The sequence below is a fragment of the Blennius ocellaris genome, assembly GCF_963422515.1.
Source record: "Blennius ocellaris genome assembly, chromosome: 18".
NCBI classification, from domain to species: domain Eukaryota; kingdom Metazoa; phylum Chordata; class Actinopteri; order Blenniiformes; family Blenniidae; genus Blennius; species Blennius ocellaris.
The window spans coordinates 18,210,036-18,236,731 of record NC_137667.1 but is presented as its reverse complement, the minus strand read 5'-3'; the positions used below and the strand labels follow the sequence as shown (position 1 = coordinate 18,236,731).

At 41.5% G+C, this 26,696-nt stretch overlaps 1 protein-coding gene across 4 annotated transcripts; it reads right to left on the bottom strand.

Moving 5' to 3' along the window:
* Window positions 1-1,877: 1,877 nt before the first annotated feature.
* Window positions 1,878-26,536, bottom strand: LOC308143415 (sorting nexin-14-like). 4 transcript variants are annotated; one of them, XM_080514205.1, is made up of 29 exons: window positions 26,129-26,536; window positions 23,647-23,767; window positions 23,484-23,557; window positions 21,946-22,024; window positions 21,835-21,878; window positions 21,670-21,757; window positions 21,196-21,280; window positions 20,910-21,066; window positions 20,758-20,833; window positions 19,666-19,710; window positions 18,586-18,666; window positions 17,609-17,723; window positions 17,330-17,485; window positions 16,461-16,585; window positions 15,773-15,831; window positions 14,657-14,683; window positions 14,056-14,188; window positions 13,753-13,948; window positions 12,861-12,947; window positions 12,660-12,760; window positions 11,623-11,734; window positions 10,969-11,009; window positions 9,596-9,715; window positions 7,109-7,223; window positions 6,672-6,836; window positions 6,501-6,596; window positions 5,124-5,215; window positions 4,712-4,768; window positions 1,878-1,998 (listed from the first exon to the last, which is right to left on the bottom strand). In XM_080514205.1, exons 1-28 carry the CDS (start codon window positions 26,260-26,262, stop codon window positions 4,712-4,714), a joined length of 2,781 nt encoding a protein of 926 aa, XP_080370331.1. In that variant the 5' UTR covers window positions 26,263-26,536; the 3' UTR covers window positions 1,878-1,998. The 4 variants fall into 4 exon arrangements, with proteins under 4 accessions (XP_080370331.1, XP_080370334.1, XP_080370333.1 ...); XM_080514208.1 differs by having other exon boundaries at window positions 26,122-26,248; XM_080514206.1 differs by having other exon boundaries at window positions 1,893-1,995.
* Window positions 26,537-26,696: the final 160 nt, after the last annotated feature.

Sequence of the window (26,696 nt, the reverse complement as noted above, 5' to 3'; positions counted from 1 at the left end):
CCCAGAAGATGCCCCTCAATCACTTTTGGGATCCCTTCCCTTCTGTTTTAAAGACACATTTGTGGTTTTGAGTCAATATTAAAACATTCTCAAATAGTTCTTTTTGAAAGAATTTCATTTGGACATTTGTGAGTCCCAGAGGATGAACCCTCATTGTTCTGGTGATAATTTCCAGTGAAACCTACTGGTTTATTCCTTTTGGTGTCGTTTCTGGATGAAAAACCTGATTGGTTGTCATCAAACTTGGTTTATGACTAACAGATGATAAATCTTTGTGCGTTTGATGATCGCTTGACGCTCCCCTCTGGTGACACACTGATTTCTCATGACTCTCAAGGTGATTTACTGTCATTCCTGTGTTGGGGGTTACCCTGAAGCTGCTCCTGTCACAGCAACAGCCAGTGTCGGCGTGAGTCTTTCCCTCCGTTCCTCTGAACAAGGCCTCTTCTGTGCGAGGGATCGGACAAGCAGACGCCCGCTGCCTGCTAATTCTCAGGAAACTCCTTTTTAAGTGGAAGCACTGACCGTTTGCACTCCTGGCAGCCGCCGGCACCGGGGCAGGCTGCCAACTCCTGCGGGAAAACAAAGACCTGGAGTCCAGTTTGAGGTCGTCTCTCCGTTTGCTTTCAATTAGAGAGGACAGATCTGGCAGGAGTCCGTTCATGAGCTTTATGAGTATTTCTTCATCGGTAAATGTTTTTCGGGGTCACGGAGATCCACTGGGCCTCAGGGCTGGTCATATGAGGTCATGAGGACCTGAGCTACGAAGCAAAAGCTCCCACACGGAGGGGAAAGGTGGAGAATGACTCCCCGTGCATGACTGGAATCACTGAGGCAGTGAGGTCATTCATTTATTTTCGTTTTCTTCGTGGTTTCTGGTGAAGTTGAATGGATATGAAGATCTTAGAGCCTTGTGGTTTTGAACTCTTTGCAGTTGTCTTCTGCTCATTTGTGTTTCTGTTTTCACGTCAAATTCTGTTATGTTTGTTTTGTACATGTTTCTATTGCCAGGTCAGGTTATTTTCATCTTTGTCTTTTTGAAGCCGTGGCTATTTTTTGTAATCTTTCGTCACTCTGTACTTTTGTCTCTGCTGTCATTGTTTTGGGTGTTCTGGAAGAAGAGGAATGTCCAAAGTTAGAAAAATGCTTCTCATTGCAGTGTAACTGGGAAGGTCCTCTGGAAAATGTGGGCGGTTTTTGTAGACGTGGTTTTGGAAAATTTCAAAAACATTTTTCTTATTTCTGCTGACATCTATAAGCAAACTTGTAGTGAAATAAAAGTTTAATAAACTTAATAAAGTTTGATAAAATAAAAAAACTACCAAGGCACCATCTGTAGAAGAAATGTGTATAATTGTAGAGTGAAAATAAATTCTACTTCCTGGGCTCCGGTGCTCAGAGACACTGAAAATGCAACTTATCCTGTCCAAACAACTTTCTCACCGTCGTTTCTTAAAAGGTTTCCCGCCCGACATCATTCCCAAAACGTCGCCATGTAAACGTGAAACTTTTCTGAGACAAAATGGCAAAAACAATAACAAAAAAAAGGTCATTTTATGTAGTTTAGTGTATCTGTAGCCATTTTCTTTTCTGTAGTTTTGTATCTTTAAAGGCTCTTTTGTTCACTGCATTTGATTCATGTAGCCTTTGTTTTTATCAGTAGATTTGCATCCGGTGTCTTTGCAGCCATTTACTTTCTGTAGTTTTATAACTTTGGAGACTTTTTTGTAATTCTATGTCACAATTTACCGACTTTTCCCATTTCTTTTCATGTATTTTGGTTCGGCTGCGGAAGCGGATCTGAAGCTCCTTCATGTCACAGCAACGAAACCGAAATCAGTGAAAAGTTGAAGTGTAAAACAAACAGACCAGAGTGGTTTGAATAAATAAATGTCTTTATTAGTGCTTTAGTGTAGAGAGGAATGGTTGTCCCACAGCTTTGGAAACGCGTTAGAGTATTGCACTTGGTCGACAGGATCAGCGCCTCCTCGCCTCCTGCTGAGGAGGAAACAAAAGCACGAGTCGGTACGCCGTACAGTGTGGAATGAGTCGCTCGTAAAAAGTGCAGAGCAGCTGCGTCCCTGCTACAGACGGACACAAGTAGAAAGTCTGTGAGCGGCAGGACTCGAACCGGGATCTTCTGACATTTATAATCCGAGAGATGCATTTTTGATTCAGGGCCAAGAGCGGAGGGAACCCGTCCACATCAACAGAGGGTCTGTTCTCACAGCATTGCATTTACGCTGACAAACAACTCTTCTTTTTTTTTTTTTTTAAATAAGTGTAGAAACCTCGGATCCCAAGTGAAAGCTGTTGGATTGCTAGAACTGAAACTTTGTCTCTTTCTGGTCTTTCTGTATTTTGTATTAATTGAATGTATTGATTCATCTTTTTGTATCTTTGTAGCTGTTCTTTGTGTCCTTGAATCTCTGTGTTTCCTTTCTACTGGTTTGTGGCTTTTTGTCTTCTTATCTTGCTCTTTTATTGTCCAACTGGAGACGTTTTGAATTTTGTTCTTTTTTTCTCTGGAAATTCTTTGCACTTGTACTTATTCTTTGTATCATTCCCATTCTCCTTCAACTCTTATTGACCGATTTATTTGTAGCTGGTAATCATGTCTTTGTTGTATTTGCTTGCTTGTCGTTGTATTTTGACGCTTTGAGGTGGAGAGTTGTAGTTTTGCTTGTTTGTTTCCTTCTTTGTATTTAGAGCTCCACTTCAATCTTTGCAGCTGTGTTCCGTTTCCTCGTACCTGTTTTGAGTCTTCTTCCGTTTTTGCTTCGTCTTGTTGAGGATTCTGACACGTTTTTCCTCTTCAAAGTTGATTTCATTAAACATCTTTGGAGCCGTTCTTTGAATAAAGCAATTTTCTGTAGTTTAGTATCTTTGTAGCTGTTTTTCTGTAGTATAGTGTGTCTGTAGGCATTTTTCTGTGTAGTTTTGTATCTTTAATGCTATTTATCAAGTAGAGTTTATATCTGTTGTTTTCATCTGTAGTTTTACATTTTGTATCTTTGATTTTATTTCTGTGCTTTTACATCTTTGCTTGCAGGCTTTTTGTCTTTAATTCTGTTTCTTTCTTGCAGTTTTTTTAATCTTAAAGAAACAGTTTTTTGTGGACGTTTTCCAATCTTGCCATATTGTTTCTATGAAGCCAGTTTTTGTGTCTGCAGAAATGTCTTCTCTGTAGTTTTTTTTTTTTTTTTTATCTTTGAAGCCGTTTTCACAAGTATATTCTTTTGCATTGTATTTTATTTTGTGTCTATGAAATAGTTTTTGCATCTTAGTAGCTGTTTTTCTCACCTCTATGGCTGCTTTTCTCAGAACTTCTTCCAGCTCTCGGAAATTTGTAATTTTGCAAATCTTTGATACCTTATGAGGTTTTTTTTGGGGGTTAAAAACGAAGCTCGAAGCATGTTTTAATGGAGTTTATATTGGGATATATGTTGGGTTTTATTTTCCATTTCTGCTTTTACTTCTGCTTTCTTGTTTAAAGTTTGTCATCTTTACCTAGTTTTCTTCCTAAATAGTCATTTCTTGTGTTATTGAATTGAAGATCTGTGAGGAAAAAAAAAAAAAACTAAAGAATTAAAGTCAAAGTGATTTGTTGGGATGTGTGAGGAGTTTCATCGACTGAACGTGGACATAAGCCATTTAAGCTTTGTGAATTTGTGTTTCTTCATTCGTGAGAAGTGAAGACAGATGTGTTATGACAGTATGTTGTTGCAGGACGTCCTGAAATAAATGGAGGCTGCGAGCAAAAGGAAAAGAAGCCCGTCTGGCCAGGATCCAAAGGTCTCCTGAAGTGCAGGACACTTTGTAACAGCGGACATTCGTGGGGCTTTTGTTGATAAAACGAGGCCCCCCAGAGCAACTGCTGGTCCTGCCACTGCTCATCTCTGAACACACTTCAAATTTACTACTACAGCCTTCACATTTTATTTCTACTATTAAAATCTTTGTTGTTGGTTTTTTTTTTTCATTTTCATGACTTCATTTGAGTTGATTCAAGCTTTTGAAAGTACTTCAATAAAGTAAATGTGTTCAGTGCAGCATCAAAGCTTTAAATCTGAGATATCTGGAAGGTATTAGGGAATTTTTAATCCATTTATTTTCAATCAACAATCAAACTGAACAACTGTAGCTGTTTAGTCTTGAACTTTTATGTTTTATTTTTTATTTTTTTTTTACTTTTGTGTCCAAAAGGCATGTAAATGTGTTTATCGCTTTAAGCAAATATTTGGACTGTAAAGCGAAAACAACTTCCACTTTGATGAATCCATTGAATACATCTGTGCTGCAGGTGCATCATGGGACGACACCGAATCTCTGCAGGCTTAATAAGAAACAGCACACCAGCTGCCCTGAAGCTAAATATGTAACATTATTCTGCAGAAACTTTGAATCGAATCATCACTTCTTCTTGTTCCACGTCTGGTTGAGTTCATCCTAAATTCTGTATATTTGGTTTCAGTTGCCGTTTTCAGAACAATAAACCAAATGCCACTTTATTCCTGAGCTTCAGGAACTATAACTCATGTTATAAATGTTTAGTTGAGGTTAAAACCTTCTCAGAGACCATAAACAGAGTCGAGGCGAGATGAGGCGAAGCGTCTTTCACCCCCCTCGCCGCTTCAGACCCGTTGGGACTCTTTTTCCAAACATAAACCTCCTCCTGTATCCTCTTACATTCCCGCTGTCGGTTGTTTACCTAGCTGAGTTCAGGGAAGAGCTCCAGCACGGCGATGTCCAGGAGGACGTACGTCATCTGAGGGAAGACGAGAGGAGAGTCTTCAGACTGCACACTGATAATGAGGCAACCACAGAAATGTTGAGAGAAACAGTTCAACTCATGAGCAACTTCTTATATCAGTTATGTAATTCTTGTATACCTCTCAACTGTAACCAAAGGTGCGCTATAAATAAAGTGTGTTATCGTTATTTCTGCTGTTACTAAAGTGTTTTTCTCTCTTTTCTAATTATTGTATGTGTGGGATTGTTTTTCTGTTGCTACAACTCACACATTGTTTATAGAAAAACGACTTCTGTTGAAGTGACACTGATTTTAACACCAGGGAACATTAAAATCGACAGTCAAAGTCCGAATACAATCTCCTCTTTACCTGTTTGTTGAGGAGCGGCTGCTGTAAAGCCTCAAACAGAAGCTGGATTCCTTCCAACTTTGCGTCTTCGCCGATACATTTGCCCACAAAGTCTGGAATCGAAAAAACAAAGTTCTTAAAACGTTTAACCACCATCAAAAATAGATCTTTTTTTAAAACGTAAGCGCGAAACGCAAGAACAAAGGCCAACAAAAGTCAAGATGCTTAGTCAGTGCTGTTTGCGATTCCTTTTGAAACATTGCCATCTTAAAAGGGAAACTTTCTGACTGAGAAATGTGACAATAATTAAAATTTCATGGCCACGATCAGTCGTACATGCAGCAGGTTTCGAAACAAACGCAACATTCAGGCCCCGTTTACACGGAGGAGCAAATGTTATTGTCACTTCCATAAACCAACAAAACTTTGCCGGTAGCAATCAGACGTCTTGGAGCAGCAGATAAAAAGATAAAACGATATAAAAATAGTATCAAAGCCAATCTTAGATCAATAAGAATAGATACATAAAACAACTGCACTGTCCCTGGCTGAAAGGCGCAGCAGTATTTGGGCACAGCCTGGAGTTTATGGTGGTGGGTGGGGGTTAGTAGAGCGGAGGCAGGGAAGGGGGGGTGGAGGCCAACAGCTGTAGGGAAAAAGCTGTTCCTTGGGCTGTTTGCACGAGATTTTATTTTGTAGAACTGCTTCCCTGATGGTCGGGGGGCCAAACAGATGGTATCCAGGGAGACTTCTGTCCATGCATTGGGAGCATGAATTAGGCTTCATGGCTTTTAATTACTACTCGTATTGGTACTTGGTATCGGCAAGTAGCTACAGGTTCGTACTCGTCCTTCAAAAAAAAAAAAATGGTATGAATGCATCTCCAGTACAAACCAATAAAATATATAAAGGCCCCCCCACACGGTGAGATTTTAACCATCTTTAGCCGTCACAGCCTGTCACACTGCTCGATAAGGATTTAAATAATCATGTCTGCAGACTATACAAGCGCGCGCGCACACACACACACACACACACACACACACACACACACACACACACACACACACACACACACACACACACACACACACACACACACACACACACACACACACACACACACACACACACACACACACACACACGGGTCTTGCGCAATCGCCACATTCATGTAAACATCCCCATGAGTCAAGCCTCAGCGTTGTGGTATTTATGTGTTTGGAAAGAAACCCTGACAAAGGAGAGGGAGGAGAATATTGACACGGGTCGTTGATTTTATGAACGATTCTCCCACGGTAAAATCTTTAGTCTCAGGCGACCGGGAATCTCACTGTGTGTGGAGCCTTAAGACCATGAAGCTGTGAGGATTGTCGCGGGGCCAACTGACCCACCCACCTGGCAGATATTTCATCATCTCCTCAAACGTCTGCTTGGCTCTGATCTGTTTATCCTCTGCTGTTCTCTCCTCGCTGGTCTCACAGAAAATGGCGTCTGCAAGGCGAGAGGATGAAGGTGAGATCAGCTTTCATGAGTTACAGCTTATTTAAAGAAAAAAGCGAGGCGCACCTCTGAGCTGGGTGATGAGGGAAACCATGCGGTGCTCCTGGAGGATCTGCTCCAGCTTGGACTGCATGTACTGGTCCATGTAGGCTTCAAACGTGCTCTTGAACAGGATCCGCCCGGCGACCAGCATGTGGTGCAGCCAGTCCGATATGTGGAAGACCACATGGCCTGAAAGGCAGCAGAGTCCTCTAGTGAACGGCGGGAGACACGTCGCTGTGGAGCTGGACTCGGCTCTCAAGGTCACCGAGACACTGACATTAACAGAGATTTTGCCACACTAAAACATCGGCGGCATGTAATCAGTGAGTGAGCCAGAAAAATCTCTTCTGTTCCGGTGCGTGACGGGGAGGCAGGAGCTACGATCACTTCCAAGTGAATTCCAGCCAGAGCCGCGGAGAAGAGGCGCTGTGACGCAGAGTGCCGGCCTTGTGTTCACTTACCCACATACATCATGTAGTCGTACATGCCGTCCACCTCCAGTAAGTCGCTGTGGTTGTGTTTCTTGTCTGAACGCTCGGACACGCCGGCGTTGTTCCTGAAGAGGTTGCTGAAGAGCTGCAGGGGAAACGAGGACAAAGGAAAGTTATTAAAAGTTTATTTTCCAACTCTGTGCATATTTTAGTAGCTTTAAACACGCACACGAGCTTTGCATCACGCAAACAAACTCAGTTAAAGCCATATTAAACCTATATTGAAATCTGTGCAGTTTCCATGTTGGGCCACTAGTGGGTGCTGTTGTTTGTTTTTGTAATGAAACCATATGTACAGCGGAGTGGAGGAAATACATATTTGAGCCCTCACTAATTTTCTTAGTTTGCTCACTGACATAGAAGTGAACAGTCTATAATTTTAAAGGTAGGTTCTTTTTAACAACGAGAGACAGAATATCACAAAGAAATTTAAGAAACCACATTATATAAAAGATATCAGTTGATTTGCATATTATTAAGTGAAATAAGTATTTGATCCCCTGCCAACCATGAACACTTCTGGCTCCTACTCCTTAAACACACAGAAAAAAAACTTGCTACCTGCCCGAAAGGTCTCCCTGCTCATGTCTGAAGTTTGCCAGCGATCACCTGGATGATTCAGAGAAGTCTTGGGAGAAAGAGCTGTGGTCCGATGAAACCAAAAATCAAGGTCTTTGGCAACAACTGGACTCGCCGTGTTTTGGAGGAAGAAAAATACTGACTATGAACCCAAGACCACCGTCAAGCATGGAGGTGGAAACGTCATGCTTTGGGGCTGTTTCTCCGCTAAGGGGACAGGATGACTTCACCACACTGATGGAAAGATGGACGGGGGACTGAAAATGGGTCGTGGATGGTGCTTCCAGCACGACGATGACTCAAAACACACGACAACCAAGGAGTGGCTCAAAACGAAGCATATTGAGGTGATGGAGTGGCCGAGCCGGACTCCGGACCCTAATCCCATCGACAATCTGTGGAGGGAGCTGAAGCTTCGCGTTGCAAAGCGACAGCCATGAAAGCTTAAGGGTTTGGAGATGATTTGCAGAGAGGAGTGGACCGAGATTCCTCTTGATGTGTGCAAAACAACCTGGTAATCAACTACAAGAAACGTCTGGGCTTGCCAACAAGGGTTTGGCCACCAAGTACTCAGCCATGTTTAGCCAGGGGATCAAATACTTTTTTCACTTGATAAAATACAAGTCTGCTTATGTCTCTTATTTAAAATAATTTCCTGGATTTTCTTTTTGATATTCTATCTCTCACTATGTGAATAAACCAATCATTAAAATGTTAAACTGTTGTTTTCTTTGTCAGCGGGCAAACTTAGAAAATCAGCGAGGGATCAAATCAATATTTCCTCCACTGTAGCTGCAGCAGAGAACATTACGGTCTAAACATTAATCCAAGTTGGATAGTTATTATGGTGAGCGTCAACTGTAAAACTACCAAGTCCAGGAGAATGTGGACTGGGAGTCACGACACTCTGGAGGAAACATGGTTCTCACTATCTAATCATTCATTCATGATAACACGTGCAGGAGAAACTATTCACCACAGCCGTGATGCGCAAGCACAGTAAAAGCCTTTCAGAAAAAGTTGTGTTTCCCTCCCGTGTTCACAGAGGCGGAGTTGGAGAATTTCCAATCAGTTATGCAAACAGATACTCATGAATGGAAATTGTTCCTTCCCACTTGAAAGCGTCAACGGGGCCGAAAATGATTCAAATAGCTAAAGCGGAGTAGATATACCGTGGAAGCGAGGCCTCGCCGTCCTTCTGACGTTTTGGGTTTAAAGCAGGTGTCAGAAAAGTTACGGCAGGAAGAAGTGCCTTGTATCATTTTTGGGATCTATTTTCAGCTGCCACAGTGGCGTTGTAGCGCCTCCCAGAGGTTGAAGGCTCAGATACAAAATGCAATCAAAGAAGCGGCAACATGTTATGAAAACAATAAAACCACCCTGGGGCCAAAAAGACTACAAATAAATATAGAATATTGAATGGGAGTGAGGTGAGATTATTGAGTGAGTTTGTCGCTTCAACAGCAAATCGTCACTTCTGCTTGGAAAATCAGTTGTAATGAGAAGAACCGTCCTTTTTTTTTTTTATATCCATGAAGCAGCAGTTAATAACAGGATTTAGTGATACTTCTTTTGAATAATGTTTGGTTTTCTTTTTCAGGTTTATGTGTACATTTGAAATATTATCAAGGAAATATAGGAATTACACTTCTTAAACAATCACTTGATTCAGAGAGTTTGACTTCATGACCTCTGGTGTGAAGAATGTTCTTCTCTCTCCGAGACATATTATTTATCACTTCACCTTGAACTGCATGAAGAACATCATCTCCTCCCTCCTTGACCTTTTTTTATTCTACATCTGAGAGGAAGTGGGTTGTTTTGAGCCGGTGCGTGTGTGTGAAAGGTTGCGCTGCGGTGGCGAGGGAGCGGCGGTACCTTCTTGTTGTTCTCGGCCGTGGGGCTGAGGACGATCAGCTCGGGCCGGCTGGGTTTGGGTTTGGGCGACTCGCACGAGTTGAAGAAGGACTGAATGAACTGGTCCAGATTCTGACCTTTCTGTGGAAACACACCAAGACAATACTCACAATAAATCTGCACGCAATATTCTGTTAAACTGAGAACTCTCAGAAAATATAAGACCACACACTGTTTCCCCACTTTGAGCTCAAGGTTTTGTTGTCATCCTTAATTTGAACTATATATTCTGCTTTTGGATTTAGCTTGGCATTTCAACTCTGTCCTCTTGAACTGAAAGTTTAAACATTGTATTCAGTATTATTCGGTAAGCATTTAAAATGTTATGTTTTAATACTTTATATTCTTGTTTTAAAATGCAGTGTAAACATTGCAAATGTGGTATTTTAAAACGTTCATTTGCCTATTTAATAATACTTAATGTTTTATGAAACTTTATTCGCAGCCTTGTATTTATATTAAAAATGTTGTCAGCTTACACTTATTTTGTGTTGAATAAAAACATTATTGTCAAGATTTCTTCTCATAAAACCATTTACCTTGTATTTCCATTTTGTATAAACTTTAATCAAAATGTAAATTAAATTAAATAAGAATAAATTCTTTGTTCTTACTTAACTTTATTCACTTAAATAATTCATTAATCATTATTGTAATATATTTTGAACTGTCTTGTTTCAAGATTATACATTTCAATATTTCTTTTAATTACATTTTGTTCATTATTAGATTATTTCAATATATTCATGTAGCTTAATGTTTTTGTTGTTTTAATTTATGTTATCAATATCAAAAGCTTTGTTTCCATTTCTAAACCTCATTTTGCATTTTCTTTTTAACTGTACACACACACACACACACACACACACACACACACACACACACACACACACACACACACACACACACACACACACACACACACACACACACACACACACACACACACACACACACACACACACACACACACAGCTAGCTGAGGATTAAACAGTACATGCATACACTTCCTGATAGCAATCACTTTCCAATCACAGGATATCCTTCAATTCTTTTCCAGTGATGTTGGACTGAAATCACAGCAGCGCTCACTGATTGAGGCGAAAACACAGAACGAGGAGCAGAAGGTGAATCGACAAGTGTTGCTATGACACATCTGGAAGGAAGCCGCTGTCCTCCACCCTGCTCAAGAAAACATGACTCCTTTTGTTTCGTTGGTTTGGATTGGGTTTTTGAAAAAAAGTCATACTTCAAGCATTTAAAGTCAGGAATGAAACAGCAGCCTATAAGGTTCACAGTTCATCATTTTTGCAGCAGCTCAGGGGAGAACTCACCTCTTTGATCAGCTTTCCTGGAACCGACTTGAAAATCTTGCCTGCAAAGTGAAAAACACATGTTTTACTCACAAGCAATCACCAAAGCAGGTGAATTAATCAACGACAGATTCATCATTAAAAGATTCCCGGCTGGACGAGGCACTGAGTTCCTGCTGCGCTCCGTCTCCAGTTGACAACCCATCGGTGAGCTTAAATAAAAAATCTCTGGCAACTGAGGAGGCCCTGGCCTCGGTCACACTGAAATAGACTGAAATTGCATTGCAAATTGTGTTTGCACTTCAGAAAAGTGTTATATTTACACAGCAAAGTCTTGAAAACGATCACCGAGCACACGGAATCGCCAGAAACACTAAAAACAAAGTCGTTTTCCCGTCAGGCCACTTTTTTGTACAATACACCCACGGATGCAGAGAAAAGTAGAATGTAAACTTTAAACATTCAAACTTTCTTGCTTGTTACACTGCAGTAATTGTTGAATATCTCCTCTGCTTGTTTTGTATGCACGCATTTATCACAGGCCATAAGCTGTAATTAAAAGTAATGCTGACGGACGTGCCTGGCCAGAGGGCACCGTCCAGCGAGAGATTTGTACCATGAGGTTGTTTTAGATGGAAAACCGGCGCTGGACGAGGCGACTGATGTGTGACATACCCAGGTTGACATCAGGCAGCATCCGCTCCAGGAACTGGGACTCCATGCTGTGAGGAGACAGGAAGTCTGCCAGCAGCTGACTGTTACTGAGCTCCGGATGCTGCAGGAGTCTCTGCATCCACACACACACACACACACACACAAACACACACATGCGAACACAACAAATCACCGGCGGTGTCCACTGCAGGGTGTCAAACATATGGCTCACAGGACAAAACTGATTTACATTTCTGTGAACAACCCAGATTAAGGAAAATGAGGCGTAGACCAGACTTCAGTTGAGCTGACACAGTTTAAAAAAAAAGCTGGCTCCATCCCAGTACAAAATCAAAAGAATTCTGAGAGATAACTATGTAAGATTAAGGCCGAAGGTTCGAAACAAGAAGAAAGTTTGGCACTCTGGGGTCCTGCCGGACAAAATGGCGTCATTTTCTTCGTCCAGCTCCTTCTGGCTGAAGAAATATGGTTCTTCGCCACTGCCGTGTTCTGCGCATGCATGTTCCAGTTCACCAGTGACTAATAGTCATATTCTCATCATGTTTTGCTCGTAACCTTGCTACTGTACGAGCCCCGCAGCTCGTTAACACGTCGGAGGCTGGACTGTCGTGACGCACCTGAACGCATCACTGAAAATGAAACCAACATCACGGCTCAGACAAAAACTTTCTCTTGTATTACTGAAACTGTCTAATTAATGTGTGCTGGAAATATTGGAAGTGAGAAACAAGGAGGTAAATTATACCAGTAACGAAAACTTTTTTTTTTTTCTTTTCACATGAAAACACGTGAATCTCTTCTGGTTTAAAGTTACACCGGCAGCTATGTTGTATTTTATTCATAATCAATTACTTAGCAATAACTAATGTTGAGCTGGAAACATTGATGAACAATGTGTAATAATGGTGCAAAAAATGTATTTCTATAGGATTTTTTCAATGGATTTTAGTTGTAGAGACTAATTCCATCATCAGTCTGAGAATCCCTTTTTTTTTTTTTTTTTTTAAGGTTTTCAACATATAAAATGAGTGACTTACTTGTAAATATTCCTCAAATTCTTCTCTTTTGGAGCAGAGGAAATCGACATTCTTTGGTCCAATAATTCTTTTGGATGGTAGCTGTGCGTCTGCAAAGGTGCCTAAGAAGAAAGAGAGAAAGAAAATAAGGTTGAAAACAAAAAGACATAAAAATCCAAATAGGGGACATTTATTTCACGTGAGGTGAAAACTCAACGATACCGTGAAATTCGGTAAGTTTGGACTCCAGGACGTAGAACTCCAGATATCTTCTGAAGACCGACCACTTCTCAGTTTCATGACCCACCGCTGGAAGACAGAGGGAAGAGACGATGTGAGGAGGACTCAAACTCATATGTGTGTGTGTGTGTGTGTGTGTGTGTGTGTGTGTGTGTGTGTGTGTGTGTGTGTGTGTGTGTGTGTGTGTGTGTGTGTGTGTGTGTGTGTGTGTGTGTGTGCATCTTGTAGATGCTTATACTTGCCATATATGCATCATATTGTTATCTGATAAGAAATACTGGAATTACTAAAAGGGGTTAAAATAAAAATAGCAAAACTGTTTAGGAAGGAGATAAAATGGTTAAAATGTCCTTCCTGTGGCCATAAAACTCTATAACTTCTCTCTGTAGATATTGTTTGTTGTATTTTGGTTAATTTCACCCTTCCTATGTTAAGTCTTCTATGTATTCATATTCACAATTATTAATTCAATATTGATCCTGTCTTATGTGGTATTCAACTTTCTTTCTACTTAAGTCTGTGTGGAGCGAGGCCTATTCTCCTCCGGGAGATAATAATTAAGTATTTTTGTATCCTAAAATGTCAAAATCGTCTGAAAAATGCAGGAAAAGAAGGATGAAACTTATAAAATCAGGTACGAAAACCAGTGAAAACATCCGAAAGTGTTACTGAAACTTCATAAATGCAAGATAAGATACCGTTTTTTGTTTCCAAACTAAACCACGAGCCGTGTCCGTCCTCATTTTAAAGGTTAAACCTGATTTTTGGCTCCGGTAAAATGTGGATTGCTGTAAAATCACAGAAGTGTCTCTCTTGGTCATAAGGGTTGCGGGAGTCGGCGATCGCACAGCGATCGTGCTCGTTCTCCGCTCACCTTCCTTCCGGTCGTTTCGCACCACGTCGATGCAGAAGACGGGGACCTTCTCCTTCTTCACGTCGTCGTCGTACAGGTCGATGTAGGGGATGGTGATGCTCCACGCCAACAGGTTCCTCTGGCTGCCCGGCACGCTGGCCAGCTCCGAGGCGCAGGGGGCGGAGTCATCTTCCATCACGACGGTGGCCTCCTCCACCTGGCGGTTACGCGGAGAAACATTAATTAGCTGATGAATGAACAAAGTGAGTAAATGGATGGGACTCCTACACCTCCTTCTCATAGCTGAAGGCAGGTGGTGCTCACCGTGTCGTCGTCCACGTCGCCCATGGCGCTGGGCGGCAGCAGGGCGCCCTCCATGGTCGTGCTCTTGAAAACGCCTTTGATTTTGCTGCCGATCCTGCTGATGCCGAACGACTCCCCACGTTTGGAAAAGTTTCTGGTGCGAGCAGGAAAAATCTCACTTGATCAGACTGATTTTTCTTCTTCTTTTTTTTTTTAAACGTTCACACACAGCCGTCTCTGTGAAGGCATGAAGGTGTGACTCGTGCAGCAGACGTGCAGACATGCCTTCTTCCAAACGGCGGAAGCGACACACCGCTGGTCAAAAGTCAAAGACACCTGCATCTAAAATGGCCTCGGAAGAGATTTTCTACAGGAAGAGATTTTGAAAAAAAAAAAACCTCTGACCAGCGGTGTATTTTCTCAAACTCAACCAGGTGCTTCTACCATTCAGAGAAAGTGGCTGTGCGCTTCAAACATTAGGAGAGAGGAGAGTGCGGCAGCAGCTCGCGGTGTTAGGATGAAGTAAATAAAACCATGTTGTCCTGGTCCACCGTGCAGAGAGACGCTCTGTACGTACATGCACTCTGCAGACTGTCTGCAAACATGCCGAGGACGTACTCACCTGTTCTCCTCCAAACTGAAGCTATTTCTGAAATAAGACACACTTTTAGTTTCTTGCGCTGAGTCAGCATTATTCTGATAATGCCATTCTCGACTGGTGGTTTTTAGCAGGTGGCGGGCCATTTTGTCTTTAATACAGCGACATGAAATCCCACCGTTAAAAGAGGGAATATAGTCTGTCTATTAAGGAAGGCGGCAGAAAATGAGATATGGATTTTATTATCGAGAGGAAAAGGACAGAAATGTCCGGCGCTTTTTTTCTTTTTTAATCGAAGCACAAAAAAATCTATGTTTTTTCATGTCGTTGAGTTTACATCAAAATTGACCTTATTCTCGTGACTATAAGTCACAACTCAGGTAACTCATGGGAAAATGTGGCAAGAAGGGAGGAAAAAAAAAACAACAAAACTTCCTATATATAATTTGAATAGCCTCTCAGGACTCTTCTGTTCAGACCTGCAACAATAAGTATTGTTTTGAGGAGATTTAGTGAATGTGTCTTTTTTTAAGTCCATTTTGAACATGAACCACACACATTATGTTCTTGGATTTCAGTTTTCACTGGTTGTTTCATTATTATTATGATTATCATAATTATCATTATAATGTGAAAGTGTCCTGTTAATCTTCCTTTCCTTCTCCTGCAGTGTGACTGACTGGATGTTTGCCGTTTGAGGCCCCGTCTACACGATATCGCTTCCAATAGAAACTGGACAACTGTTATCGCATTTCAATTTCAAACCACAACGCTGCTCAAAACCACTGAAAATGCAACTTTTGAGAACGGCTTCCAAAGTGGAACTTTTTGAAAACACTAACTGTGTAAACGGGGTAAACACAACTATTCTGAAACGTTGCTGGTGTGCATGTGCACGATAGCGATAGGTTTTTCAGCATTTCTACAATGCTTTCTAAATGTTGCCGCGTAAACACAAAACTGAAAACGAAAACGCAAAAATGCTGTCACCTAAATAAGGTCACTCATTTAAAAGACGCCTGAATCACAATGAGATCTTTACCTGGTTTGAATAAAAGGAGATTCACTATATTGTGATCTGATTCGAATCGATGAGCAGAAGTGACCAACCTGCACAAGAAAACAATAAAGTTGACAAACCTGTTGATTCTGGAGTTTCTTGTTGTGAACTCGGCTCCTCTCAGCAGATGTCTGAAGTACTGAAACGAAAAGTTCAAATCAAAAGCAATAAATGATTTACATATACTGTACCAAGAAACTATTTAAAAGAACAGCTGAATATCATCTTAAGCTCATCATAAGATCTAAAATTCGAATATAGTTGGCATCTGCATGGTAAAAAAAAAAGAGAAACGTTAATATATCAATATACCAATAGGAACATTCTACAGAAAAAACTAAATAAACACAGATTTGTTGCAAAACTTGAAAAATAAGTTAAAATAATTAAAGTTAGTGTGACAGACATGAAGTTTTAGATGTAGTTTTGGCAGTGCAGATGCATTTCTCGATTATTTTCAGTTTCATAGTGCAGAAAATGGTGAAAAAAAAAGAAAAGAAAAAAAAGCCCACGCGTCACTGACATAAGCGTGACTTACATAAAATATTTGGTAGTCAAACTCATAGCCACAAGCAGTCACCGATCGCAAAATAACCCAAAAATAACTAATTCCAAATATTTACTCTTGTTTTAGTGCCTCAATACTTTCTGGAAATCGTCACACTTTGTATATGTATAAAAAAAAAACAACAACTTTACATCGACTCCCAGAAGCTTCATTTGAGGTTTCAAACGAGGTTTTAGACGTGTGTAGTTTAGAAGTGTCACCTCGTCGCTGTGGCAGAACATGGGGGTGAAGACCTTCTCCAGCAGCGACAGCACGTGTTCGTACGCCTCGAACAGGCAGGTCATGGTCTGCAGCTTCACCACGCCGTCGTACGGTGCTTCGGCAACTGAACGGGAGGCGACAAGACAGCAGCTGATTTCATCCTCCTCAACACGGACCGACAGGAAAAAAAGCTGCACGGGCTTTTTCAGTTTGCTAGGTTTTTTTTTAATCAGTATCTTAACATTGAAAGAAGTTAAATCAACTCTGGTTTTCTAATGTTTCAACTCGTATCACCTGTTATTGTTCAAAGCAAAAGCTTTTTTTCTTCTTCCTAAAACGTCTCCTGAATTGTTTGTCTTTTAGGATAAATAAGAAGATGAGATTTGCAAGTGAACTAATCTTGCTCTTCTGTACAAAGTGGTGCAAATCTTTTTGGAATTAGTGCAGTGAATTATTACAACAACAACAACAACAACAACAACAACAACAACAGTACCTGAACCATACAAACAAAAAGCTAAGTGCCATTTAGGCGCCATCTACAGGTCACAAGTGAAAACGCATTGCATGTGTGAATTATTGCACATTGTCGTGTAAAGGGAGACTATAAAGAAAAATAAATTCACTTTGAACTATATGATGATCCCTGCTGATATTTTTGCATTTTCTGGGCTAAATCTGTAAGATTTCATCAACAAGTCTGCAATTTAATCACAAAGTTTTTAAAGTTGTATATATTTGATCATGTTTTAACATTAAGACCGCTTTCTACAGTTGGAAGAAAAATGTCTGTGAATCTCAGACACGCACGTTGCATTCTTCAACAGCACATTTAATGCAAATATCGTCTCGATTCGACGAGCCTCACTGTTCCTGATCTCCTCCACGATGGACGGGTCGAAGCTGATCTTGTCGATGCTCTCGTCCAGACAGTAGGTCTCGTAGATGTGCACCACCTCGCCGTGCAGACGCTGCAGCTCCGTGTCGCTCAGCTCCGGACGCAGGATCTTGTCGTTGAACTCCTCTGGAGGGAAAAACAGCAGAGCGTTAAACGATTCGTCTGTGTCCAATCGGCAACATTTCAGATCCCGGGGTTGTTGAAAGGATCCTGGTTCATGACACGGTGACGACGCGGCGCTTCGCTCACCGGCGGCGAGGCAGAACTGCAGCACGTGCACGGCTCCTTCCTGCTTCAGGAAGTTCATGAAGCGAAAGAGGAGGTCCTGCTGCTCCCGGATCTCCTTCAGCTCCAACTTCAGCACCTGCACATCACAGGACACGATCATGTGGGGGAAAACAACACAAAATCAAACAAAATGTGAAAAGAATTAAAGATAAAAGAAAAAAGGTGATAAAAGTTCAAAGATGAAGGAAAGAAAAATTAAGTTTATTAAATAAAAAAGGAAGAAAAAGATGAAGAAAACTATAAAATTAATGAAAAATAGTAAGAAACTGATAAAGGAAAACAAATGGAGAAAGAAAAATGATATAAATTAGGAAGATGGATGGATGGATACATAGATAGATAGATACATAGATAGATAGATAGATAGATAGATAGATAGATAGATAGATAGATAGATAGATAGATAGATAGAGAACAAACAGCAAAGGATGACAAATCCGGCAAACCACCAAGCAAATGGTAAAGACGTTTTTATTTAAGACATCTTGTAGCTAAATATGTCTCACTTTTACAGTATTTCATGTAATTTGTTTGTTCTGTTCTCATTCCATGTACAGCACTTTGTGATTTTTATCTGTGAAAAGCGGTTTATAAATAAACTTGAGTTACTGACTAAACATTTCAAAGAAAACATACATTTTTGTGTGTAGCAGTTTTCTTCAGAGTAGTGGACAAAAGTCAACATTGAGACCTGAGCTAAGATATCGGCGATGCTGCCATGACAGCTAACAAACTGAATTAGCGTCAAAATCCATGCCATGAGGGTGAGTTTGTAAAAACACCCGAAATTCAACAGCTACAGGAGACGTTTTTGGAACATTTCACTGCATTTTGCAACCAGAAACGATCATTAAAATTTGATTTGCAGCAGACATTCTACAAGAAAACAAAACCTCTCCGATCAGACGGAGGTCTGTGTCAGTCTGCGACGCACTCACAGTGGGCTTCTTGTTGCAGATGCCGGCGTACTTCTGTAAAAAAGGAACCGGGGCAGATGGAGGCTCGGCGGCTTCTTCAGGCTGCAGAAAGAAAACAAAACAAAACTTCAGTCTCCCTCAAACATCGGAGTAAATCTTCGTTTCTACTGCTACGGAATGTGTCGGTACGGTAAAAGAACACAGACCCAACTCCGTTTGGCGGTCCCACTGCGGAGAGTACGTTAAATATGGAGGTGGGGTTGAGAACGGCCACATCATTACGCGACAGTAAACATTTCAGGACCAGCCACAACAAAAACATCTGTTGTGCTGCAGCTCGGGCATCTTGAGTGAAGGTCCCTGCACTCTCATAACAAACCATAAGAAGAAGAGTTTGGCTGTGACGTCAGCCAGCCGCTGACTGCACGTCTCAAGAAAAACTCTTGTTCGGCGGGAGAGTCCATACCCCAAGACGAGAAGAAGCTGTGGGACTCACAGGCCACGCCCCCTCAGACACATCTGTCAAGCAGTGTTTTAACCTTTCAACTGCAGCGTATTTCTCGCTTCACAAGTTCCCAGAAATACATTTCACTGAACTGTTCCAGTGACGGCAGGAGCCGACGCCTCTGAACGACGAGTCTCAGGTGCATCACGCAGCCCGGACCGTGCAACGTGGAAAAATAAATCCGGTTAACTAAACATCCAGCGTGTATGTAAACAACGACGGGAGGGTTTAAACGTCTGATGAGATATCTAAACATCGCTCCTTGTCCAGAGTGAGGTGAATCGCTGGCCAATCAGCAGACGGCTGCATTTTGCTCTTCAAAATAAGAACCGTTCTGTCCTGCTGGGTACCCCCAACGGAAGGGGGACGAATAATTGTAACACTTTGGTACGGTTCTTTCGGCCCCATCCAAAACGCTTGCAGTGGCGACGCACCGTACCTGAACCGTACCTGAACCGTACCTGAACCGTACCGTGAATGAAGCTTAAGATGTGGAAGGTTCGAAAAGATCTGACGTTGTTCTGCATCAGACTTGGGTTTCCATTCTTAAAAAGACTCGATTCTTATTCTATATGCATTCAGATATTTGAACTCACCGGCGTGTCGTCAACAAAGATGAGCACCATGAGGTTCACAGTATCCTGAAAGAGCAAAAGAAGTGAGGCTTCAGCTGAAAGTCTGGATTTATTTGGAACAAAAAGTTGTAAAAACTCCCCCCAAAAATTATGAATGAGATCATTGAGTCCTTTTACACGACCATAACAATCAGGTGATCGGAATACCGTATTCTCTGGACTATAAGTCAGATCTGTTGGAAAATGTTTTGGATGTCTGTTTACACGACAGGGGTGCTTGGACCCACTGAAAACTGAACTTTTTCAAAAACGGTACCCAAAGTGGAAGATTTTGAAAACGGGCCGACCCAGTGGAAATGGGTGGGTGGGGGTGGGGGGTGCAAATCTTCTTTAAAACACTTTTATTATGCACGCACAACACAATCGTAGTAAATATTTCTTCTGCACATGCTCAGTAGATGGACAATAAGAACAATATTGCTAACAATGTAGTTTTATAATTGAGAGTTGATTGTCTTGTGTGCTTGCCATTCTTCATGTTTATAGCGTATTCTTCTCTGCATGCATGTGTGGGTCACGTCATTAGAAAAACAACAGCGCCCACATGTAGCCCAACATAAACACTATCAGCATTCCTGCCGTTTCCATGTAAAAGGGCATTGTTTTCAAAACGTTGCTGTGTAAACGCAAAACTTTTCTGAAACGGAAATGTAAAACTGTATTTTGTTTGTTTCTTTGGTTTTTTTTTATTTGTTTGTTTTTTCTTTGTCACGTTGTAAACAGGGTCTAAATCGGGCTCTAGCAAAGGACAACATAACACAAGATAACGGTTTATCAATTTCAGTCAGGCTATAGCAAAGACCAACTAAAGTCCAGATAATAATCAGTTTAAATCGAGCTAACTAAGGCCAACATAATAGAAGATAATTATTTATCCGTTTTAATCGGGTACCACGTATTGTTTTCAAAAAGTTGCAGAGTAAATGAAAAACTTTTGTCAAACGGAAACGTAAAAAATTATACGTTTTCACTTGGAACAGGTAAACATGGTCTTAACAGATGCTCGTGGTTTATTCATCCCAGAGCAGAAATATGAGATGCTGATCCACTCACAGGGTCGGCCATGAAGTCCATAGTCGGCAGGATAACTGATCCAGCCATCACCTCCCTCATCAGAAGGGCCAGAGACCTGCAAGCAGGAACAAACAAAACAATATCATGTTTACGTTGTGACGCTACGTTTTCTTTCTCACCCACACACACACCTGCAGTCGGTGGCTTTGGGGGGCATGACGAAAGGAAACAGCATTTCCGTCAGCTTCCTCAGGTAGAGCAGCTCGTGTTTGCGGCTCTGCAGAGCAATGTGAAGGTCGGCGCCGTACAATTCCAGAGCGGCCTGTTGTAGACCGTCCACGCCGTTTACTGCAAACAGCACACACGCAATGATCGGCCGATACATTGTGACAACCGACTCTCTTTCTGGGAACTTCGTGATTATCAGTCTCCTCTCCTGTGGAACCAGCTTCAGACGTAGTTGGTCAACGTTCGGACCTTTTTCTCGAGCTTCCGCGATGATTTCAATGTGCTTCATGGCAGCTTTCATCACTTTGTCTGCAAACACACCGGGGACGTCCACCTGCCGCACGGCGAGGAAGAACAGAGGAAAACGTCGGGCCGTTAATGTTTGATCAAATACAGCCACTGCTCGTGTAACATCAATGTCTGTTTTGTGTACGAAGTCATTGAAATATTTACGCCGACTGTTTTTAAAAAGGTGCGTTTTCCCCCCCGTTTCCACGTAGACTGAGTCTGTGCGTTTTCAAAAAGTTCCAGCTCAGAGGCGTTTTCAAAAAGTGGAGTTTTCAGTGCCTCCGACGCCCAAAATGCAAGAAAACATTTCACTTGAAAATGTAGAAAAAAGTTGATACCCAATGAAAACAGTTCCGTTGTAAGTGTTCTATGTAAAGGGGGGGGGGGAGAAGAGGAGTATGGGTTAAGAGACACTTCTATGATTTGGAGTGTCACCTTCTGAACTCGGCGGACAATCACTGAGGCGAAGAAGCGAAAGGTCATCCTCATTTCATCCACGCACGCCTCGTCTTCCGTGATGTCCCTACGGCCAGAGGAAGAAGTTTGAAATCTGTCTGTTACGAACAAGCAACAAAACCCTTGCCGGGGGATTCTTCTCACCTGTACCAGGGGTACACAAAGTTCTCCAGAACCAACTCGAAGACCTGCGGAAAGAGGCAGGATGAAGAGCTGCGGGCAGCCTGAAGGTGGAGGATGTGAAGGTGAGCCTACCTCTGCTATGGAGGCGTCCACCTTGGAGTGGACCTTCAGGTCCAGCCACGGCTGGTAGTTCTCCAGCAGCAGCGTCGGCCTGCAGTGAGAACAAACGGCGGTGAATCCCACATTCACAATGCAAGTGGCGCCCTCTGGAGGGAAATCACGGTATAGATTACACCCACAATATTCAAATGGTTCACACCAGTACTGAAAGAAAGAAAGAGTGTGCCGATATCTAAGAACGTTTAGACTCAAACTGGGGCTGTAAGGTGGAGTGGTCAGCACTCTTGTCCCACAGTGAGGAAATCCCTGGTTCAAACCGTTTTGTGGAGTTTGCACGATCTTCAAAAACATGCTTGGGGTGAACTGGAGACTGAAGGTTGATGATCTGTCCGAGATGCAAAGTGCTTTCATACACGATCAGCTCCAGTGATCCAAAAACAGCATAAAGGATTTCTGGATTTTGATGGATTCCATTCAAAATACAGTGAAATGTCCAAAAAAGAACTTCTCCTATATCTGTTGCATTAAAGGTGTTTTTTACAAACTCACCCCGACAGCATGGCTTTGAGGCTAATGCTAGTTTGCTAGCTTTCATGGCTCTCAGGCCCCGTTTACATGACAAGTGTGTCTACAAAACTCTATTCACTTTTGGGGGGGGTGGGGGGTGGGGGGGGTCCATTTACACGACGCCAGTGTCCATGACTTTTTTTTTAAACCGGCTCCAAAGGTAGAACTTTTATTTCATGTGTGCAAATCCAAGGTGCAGAGAGAAGCTACAGAGTGTTGTTACTGCGCATACACTTCGCTCCCCCCTCCCTCCCATTGTAAATACTTCCTTCTGCTCATGCACCAGTAAAAAAAACATGGTGGCTCCCGAAGTCCGTATTCGAGTTTTTTCCTCCACATTGTTGGTTTAATAGTCGAGACTCACCCCGATAGCGTCCGATTCATCATCAGCCCATAAAAATGTCGGGTTCTCCTGATTTTGTTCACGTTTGTAGCGTATTGTTCTCCGCACACGTCTGCGTGGTTTCATTACAAACACAAACAACAGCGCCCTCCCATGGCCCGGCATACTAACTACATCACTGTCAGTGTGTCTGCTTTTTAACTTTTTAACTGAGTAGGTGTTTTCACATGAAACGTCGTCGTGTAAATGGAGCCTCAGTGTTGTGTTGTGTCCACTACTTATACAAAATCGGTTAAAGAATCAATGTTTTCTTTATAATTTTTAATATTTGCTTGGTGGTTTGGATTGATTGGATCCTCTTGTGAGCCAAAGCTCACGTTCGACACTACTGAATTAAGCAAACACATTTCCCCCCCCCCTCTTTTTTTCCAGATGAATATTTGGACAATTACTTATGAACAATTATGGACATGAGTCAAGACCGCAATATTAAAAAAAAAGAAGTAATATCTATAATAAAATGTGTTATTTGCATCAGATAACATGGTTTATTAGTCACGTGAGGCCGTTGTACTTTAAAATGAGGCTCTCGGTACACCTAACGGAATATTTCTGTTGCTCGCTGATCTTCTGAACGTACCGGTGTCGTTTGCACTTGACCTTCCCGCACACGGCGCAGCTGTGGCCGAGAGGAAACAGCTCCTGTTCCTGCCGCTGTCAGACACACAACAGCATCACAGCTTGAGACTGCTTTACGCTCTTTTTTTCACGTGTGATTCAAAACGCTGTCCTGTGAGACTCACTCTCTTCCGAGGCTTGACGGTGAAAAGCATGTTTGGCAGGAGCGACTCGGGGCCGAGGAAGCAGTGGGAGGTGACGGCGCCGGCCAGCAGCGACCAGAAGCCCATCAGGAGGAGGGTAAACCTGCAGGGACGACCACGCCACACTGAGACTCGCAGTCAACTGAATACACATTTATAAAAACTGGTCCATGATCATTTCATCCTCACAATACTATACTCCACTTGTCTTTTTCACTGTGTCTTCTGTACGTGGGCGAACATTAGAGAGCTTCAGTAGTTGGATCACTCCCTTCTGTTCATTGTGTTTTGTGTATTCAAAATCTTGTAAATGTAAAATTACAAAAAAAGAAAAGAAAAATTCAGTGGGGATCTAATATTAAAAAAATCCAAATAAATAAATGGATTTAGACAAAAAAAAAAAACTACTACTACTACTACTAATAATAATAATAATAATAATAATAATAATAACAAATCAAAGTAAAACTTAGTAAATATAAGATCAATTGAATTAAATCAGGAAAATAATACAAAAGCTTAATTAAAACATGGATGATGGATGAATTACATAAGAAATCAATTGAAGGAAAAAAATTACATTGAAATAAATGTTAATAAATTAAATAACTAAATAAATAATACAATAAAATACAGAGCAGATTGATTTAGCTTCACTCAATATCAAACATCTCTTTACATTCAAATCTAGGAAAATGTTGCTTTTTAGGTTTGACATACTCAATAATACAGTACATAATTCAATACAGTAATAACATAATAATTTGGGCCTTTTTTACTCAAAGTAATAATAATAACATTTTAATAACTTCCCAATCGTGTCATAGGATGTTTGATCCATTACTGTAATAACCTATTTAATAAGTTGTCACGATTGAAGTGGCATTAAAACATTCTTTGAAAATGCACTAGCCACACCCAATAAAGTATTAACACATAAATATGGCTGAATATATTGTAAAATAAGGCAAGTTTTGTGACATTTTATCACAACTATATATAGTGGAATGGATAGTTGTCGTAATCATTTATCAAGGATGCAAAATATGCAAAACTCTAAATTACTGTAGTGCTTTTTTTTTTTTTACTGTTTTCTTGTGTTACTGGTTGTAACAAGCTCAGGTTGATGAAATAAACATCAGTGTAGATGATGTGCTTTCAGTGGATGTTCATTGTTTATAAGTTAATTATAATTAAACAGACCTCTGAATGGACAAGGAATTATTATTAGATTATTTTTTTGCAGTATAAAACTGAACGTAAGAGAAATCCAGTGAACTCAGTAGCATTGCACTGGAAGTCGTGATAAAATGAGGAGATATTTAAAAAAAAAAAAAACATTTGAATCCGATGTGGCCTGCGAAGTGACTGAAGATGAAAAAACCGGTCGGGCTGTTGTGTCACATGATGCTGGGATAATGTGACGCTCGTGATCTCAGGGAAACCTGCAAAGTCTCGTGATGAGCAGCAAGGCGAGTATTTACATCCTGGAACGACCTAAAATCCACAGCTCCCAATTACAACTCCCTCGAACACTTTCTGGTCAAAAGTTTGGAATTTCATTTGGAGTTACTTATATAATCAAACATTTTTTTTCCCAACTTTACATCTTTAAATAATTGTTTTGACATTAATATGCAACCGAGGAGATTTCAGATGGAATTTAGTGTGTGTGCCTGCGACTGTCGACTACTATCCCCTTCATTTTGGGTTTTTCATTAAAATCCCATCTGCTTTGACGAATTTGAAAATTTTAATTTTCCCACATTTCCATGGGAATAAACTGGGAGTGTTTCAAAAAAGTTCCTTTTTCCACACATTTCCAAGGAACTGGAGTCAGGACAACTTTTTGACAGCAAAGTCGAAGTTGTTTGGCAACAAGTTCACGTTTTTTTTGCAAGCAAAATCAAGCAGGGTTTTTTTGGGGTTGTTTTTTCTGATCATGCAAAATCAAGGTTACTTTCCTGCAAAACATTTTGGGGAGCAGGAAGAATCAGGGTTTTTCTGCATGAAAAAATGAGGGGGGGGGGGGGTTCAAGGTTTCTCTCCTGCAAAATCAAGTTGTTTTATTTTTTTGTATTCAAAATTAAGCTGTCGTTGCCACGAAAGTCAAGGTTTCTTTACCGCAAAGTAAAAAAAAACTTAGTTTTGTTGGTTTTTTTTACCTGCAATATCAAGTTTATTTTGATATCGATCGCTTTTGTACATCCCACTCCAGCAAGTTTGTTTTTTTACAAGCAAAATCAATGTGTTTTTCGTGCAGCATCTTTTTTTTTTTTTTGATGCACCGTGCAACATCAATTCATTTGGAGTATTGTAGCATCCTCATCACTTTCCTTCCTCCAACTTTAGATCACGTAGTGTCAGACTGACTACTTCTGTCCTGGATGTGTTTCTCGGGAGTGGCCGTGGAGTCTGACCACAGTGCTGGACGTTGTTCTGGATGTTTCTGCGGACCTCTCACCTGTGGAGCAGCACCGTCAGGGACATCATGGACAGCAGCAGGCAGCAGGACAGCGGGTACTGTCGCCCCGCTTCCAACACGACGTCCAGCTCCCGCTTCACCTCCCGCTTCAGCTCCCGCAGCACCCCGGCCATGCCTCCTGGAACATGAACGGCCGGCTGTCACACTCGCTCCCCGGCTTGCGGGAGCCTCTTTCGCGGCTCCGGAGTGACGCTTCGCTCGGTTCAGTTCATGCTAAGCTAACAGCTAGCGTCCACAAACTACCTGCGCTCTCTTATCGCGTCTCGTTTGTTCCGCGGTTGTTGTTTCCCGCCGCCACAGAAGTTACTCCGCTTTATTAATACGGAAATATAGTTGTTTCTTCATGTTTTAATCCGTCTGAAAAGTCCGGAGACTTCCTCCTCCTCCTCCTCCTCCACTGAACTGCTGTTAATCCCGTCGCGGGTTGCCAGTTCCGCCTCATTCAAGTATTTCCACACCGATACCTTCTCAAAACTGATTTTTAAAGGAGTTCTAAAACATTAGATCGACTTTTAAAGTTTTACACACGTTACCGTGTCAATGTGGA

Excerpts from the sequence above, each read along its gene's own strand:
- LOC308143415 (XM_080514205.1), bottom strand. The coding sequence starts at position 26,262 with ATGGCCGGGGTGCTGCGGGAGCTGAAGCGGGAGGTGAAGCGGGAGCTG. Across the intron at positions 17,724-18,585 it reads TCTGCAACAAGAAGCCCACT|GTGCTGAAGTTGGAGCTGAA; the intron begins GTGAGTGCGTCG and ends TGTGATGTGCAG. Across the intron at positions 6,597-6,671 it reads CCTCATCACCCAGCTCAGAG|ACGCCATTTTCTGTGAGACC; the intron begins GTGCGCCTCGCT and ends CTCGCCTTGCAG.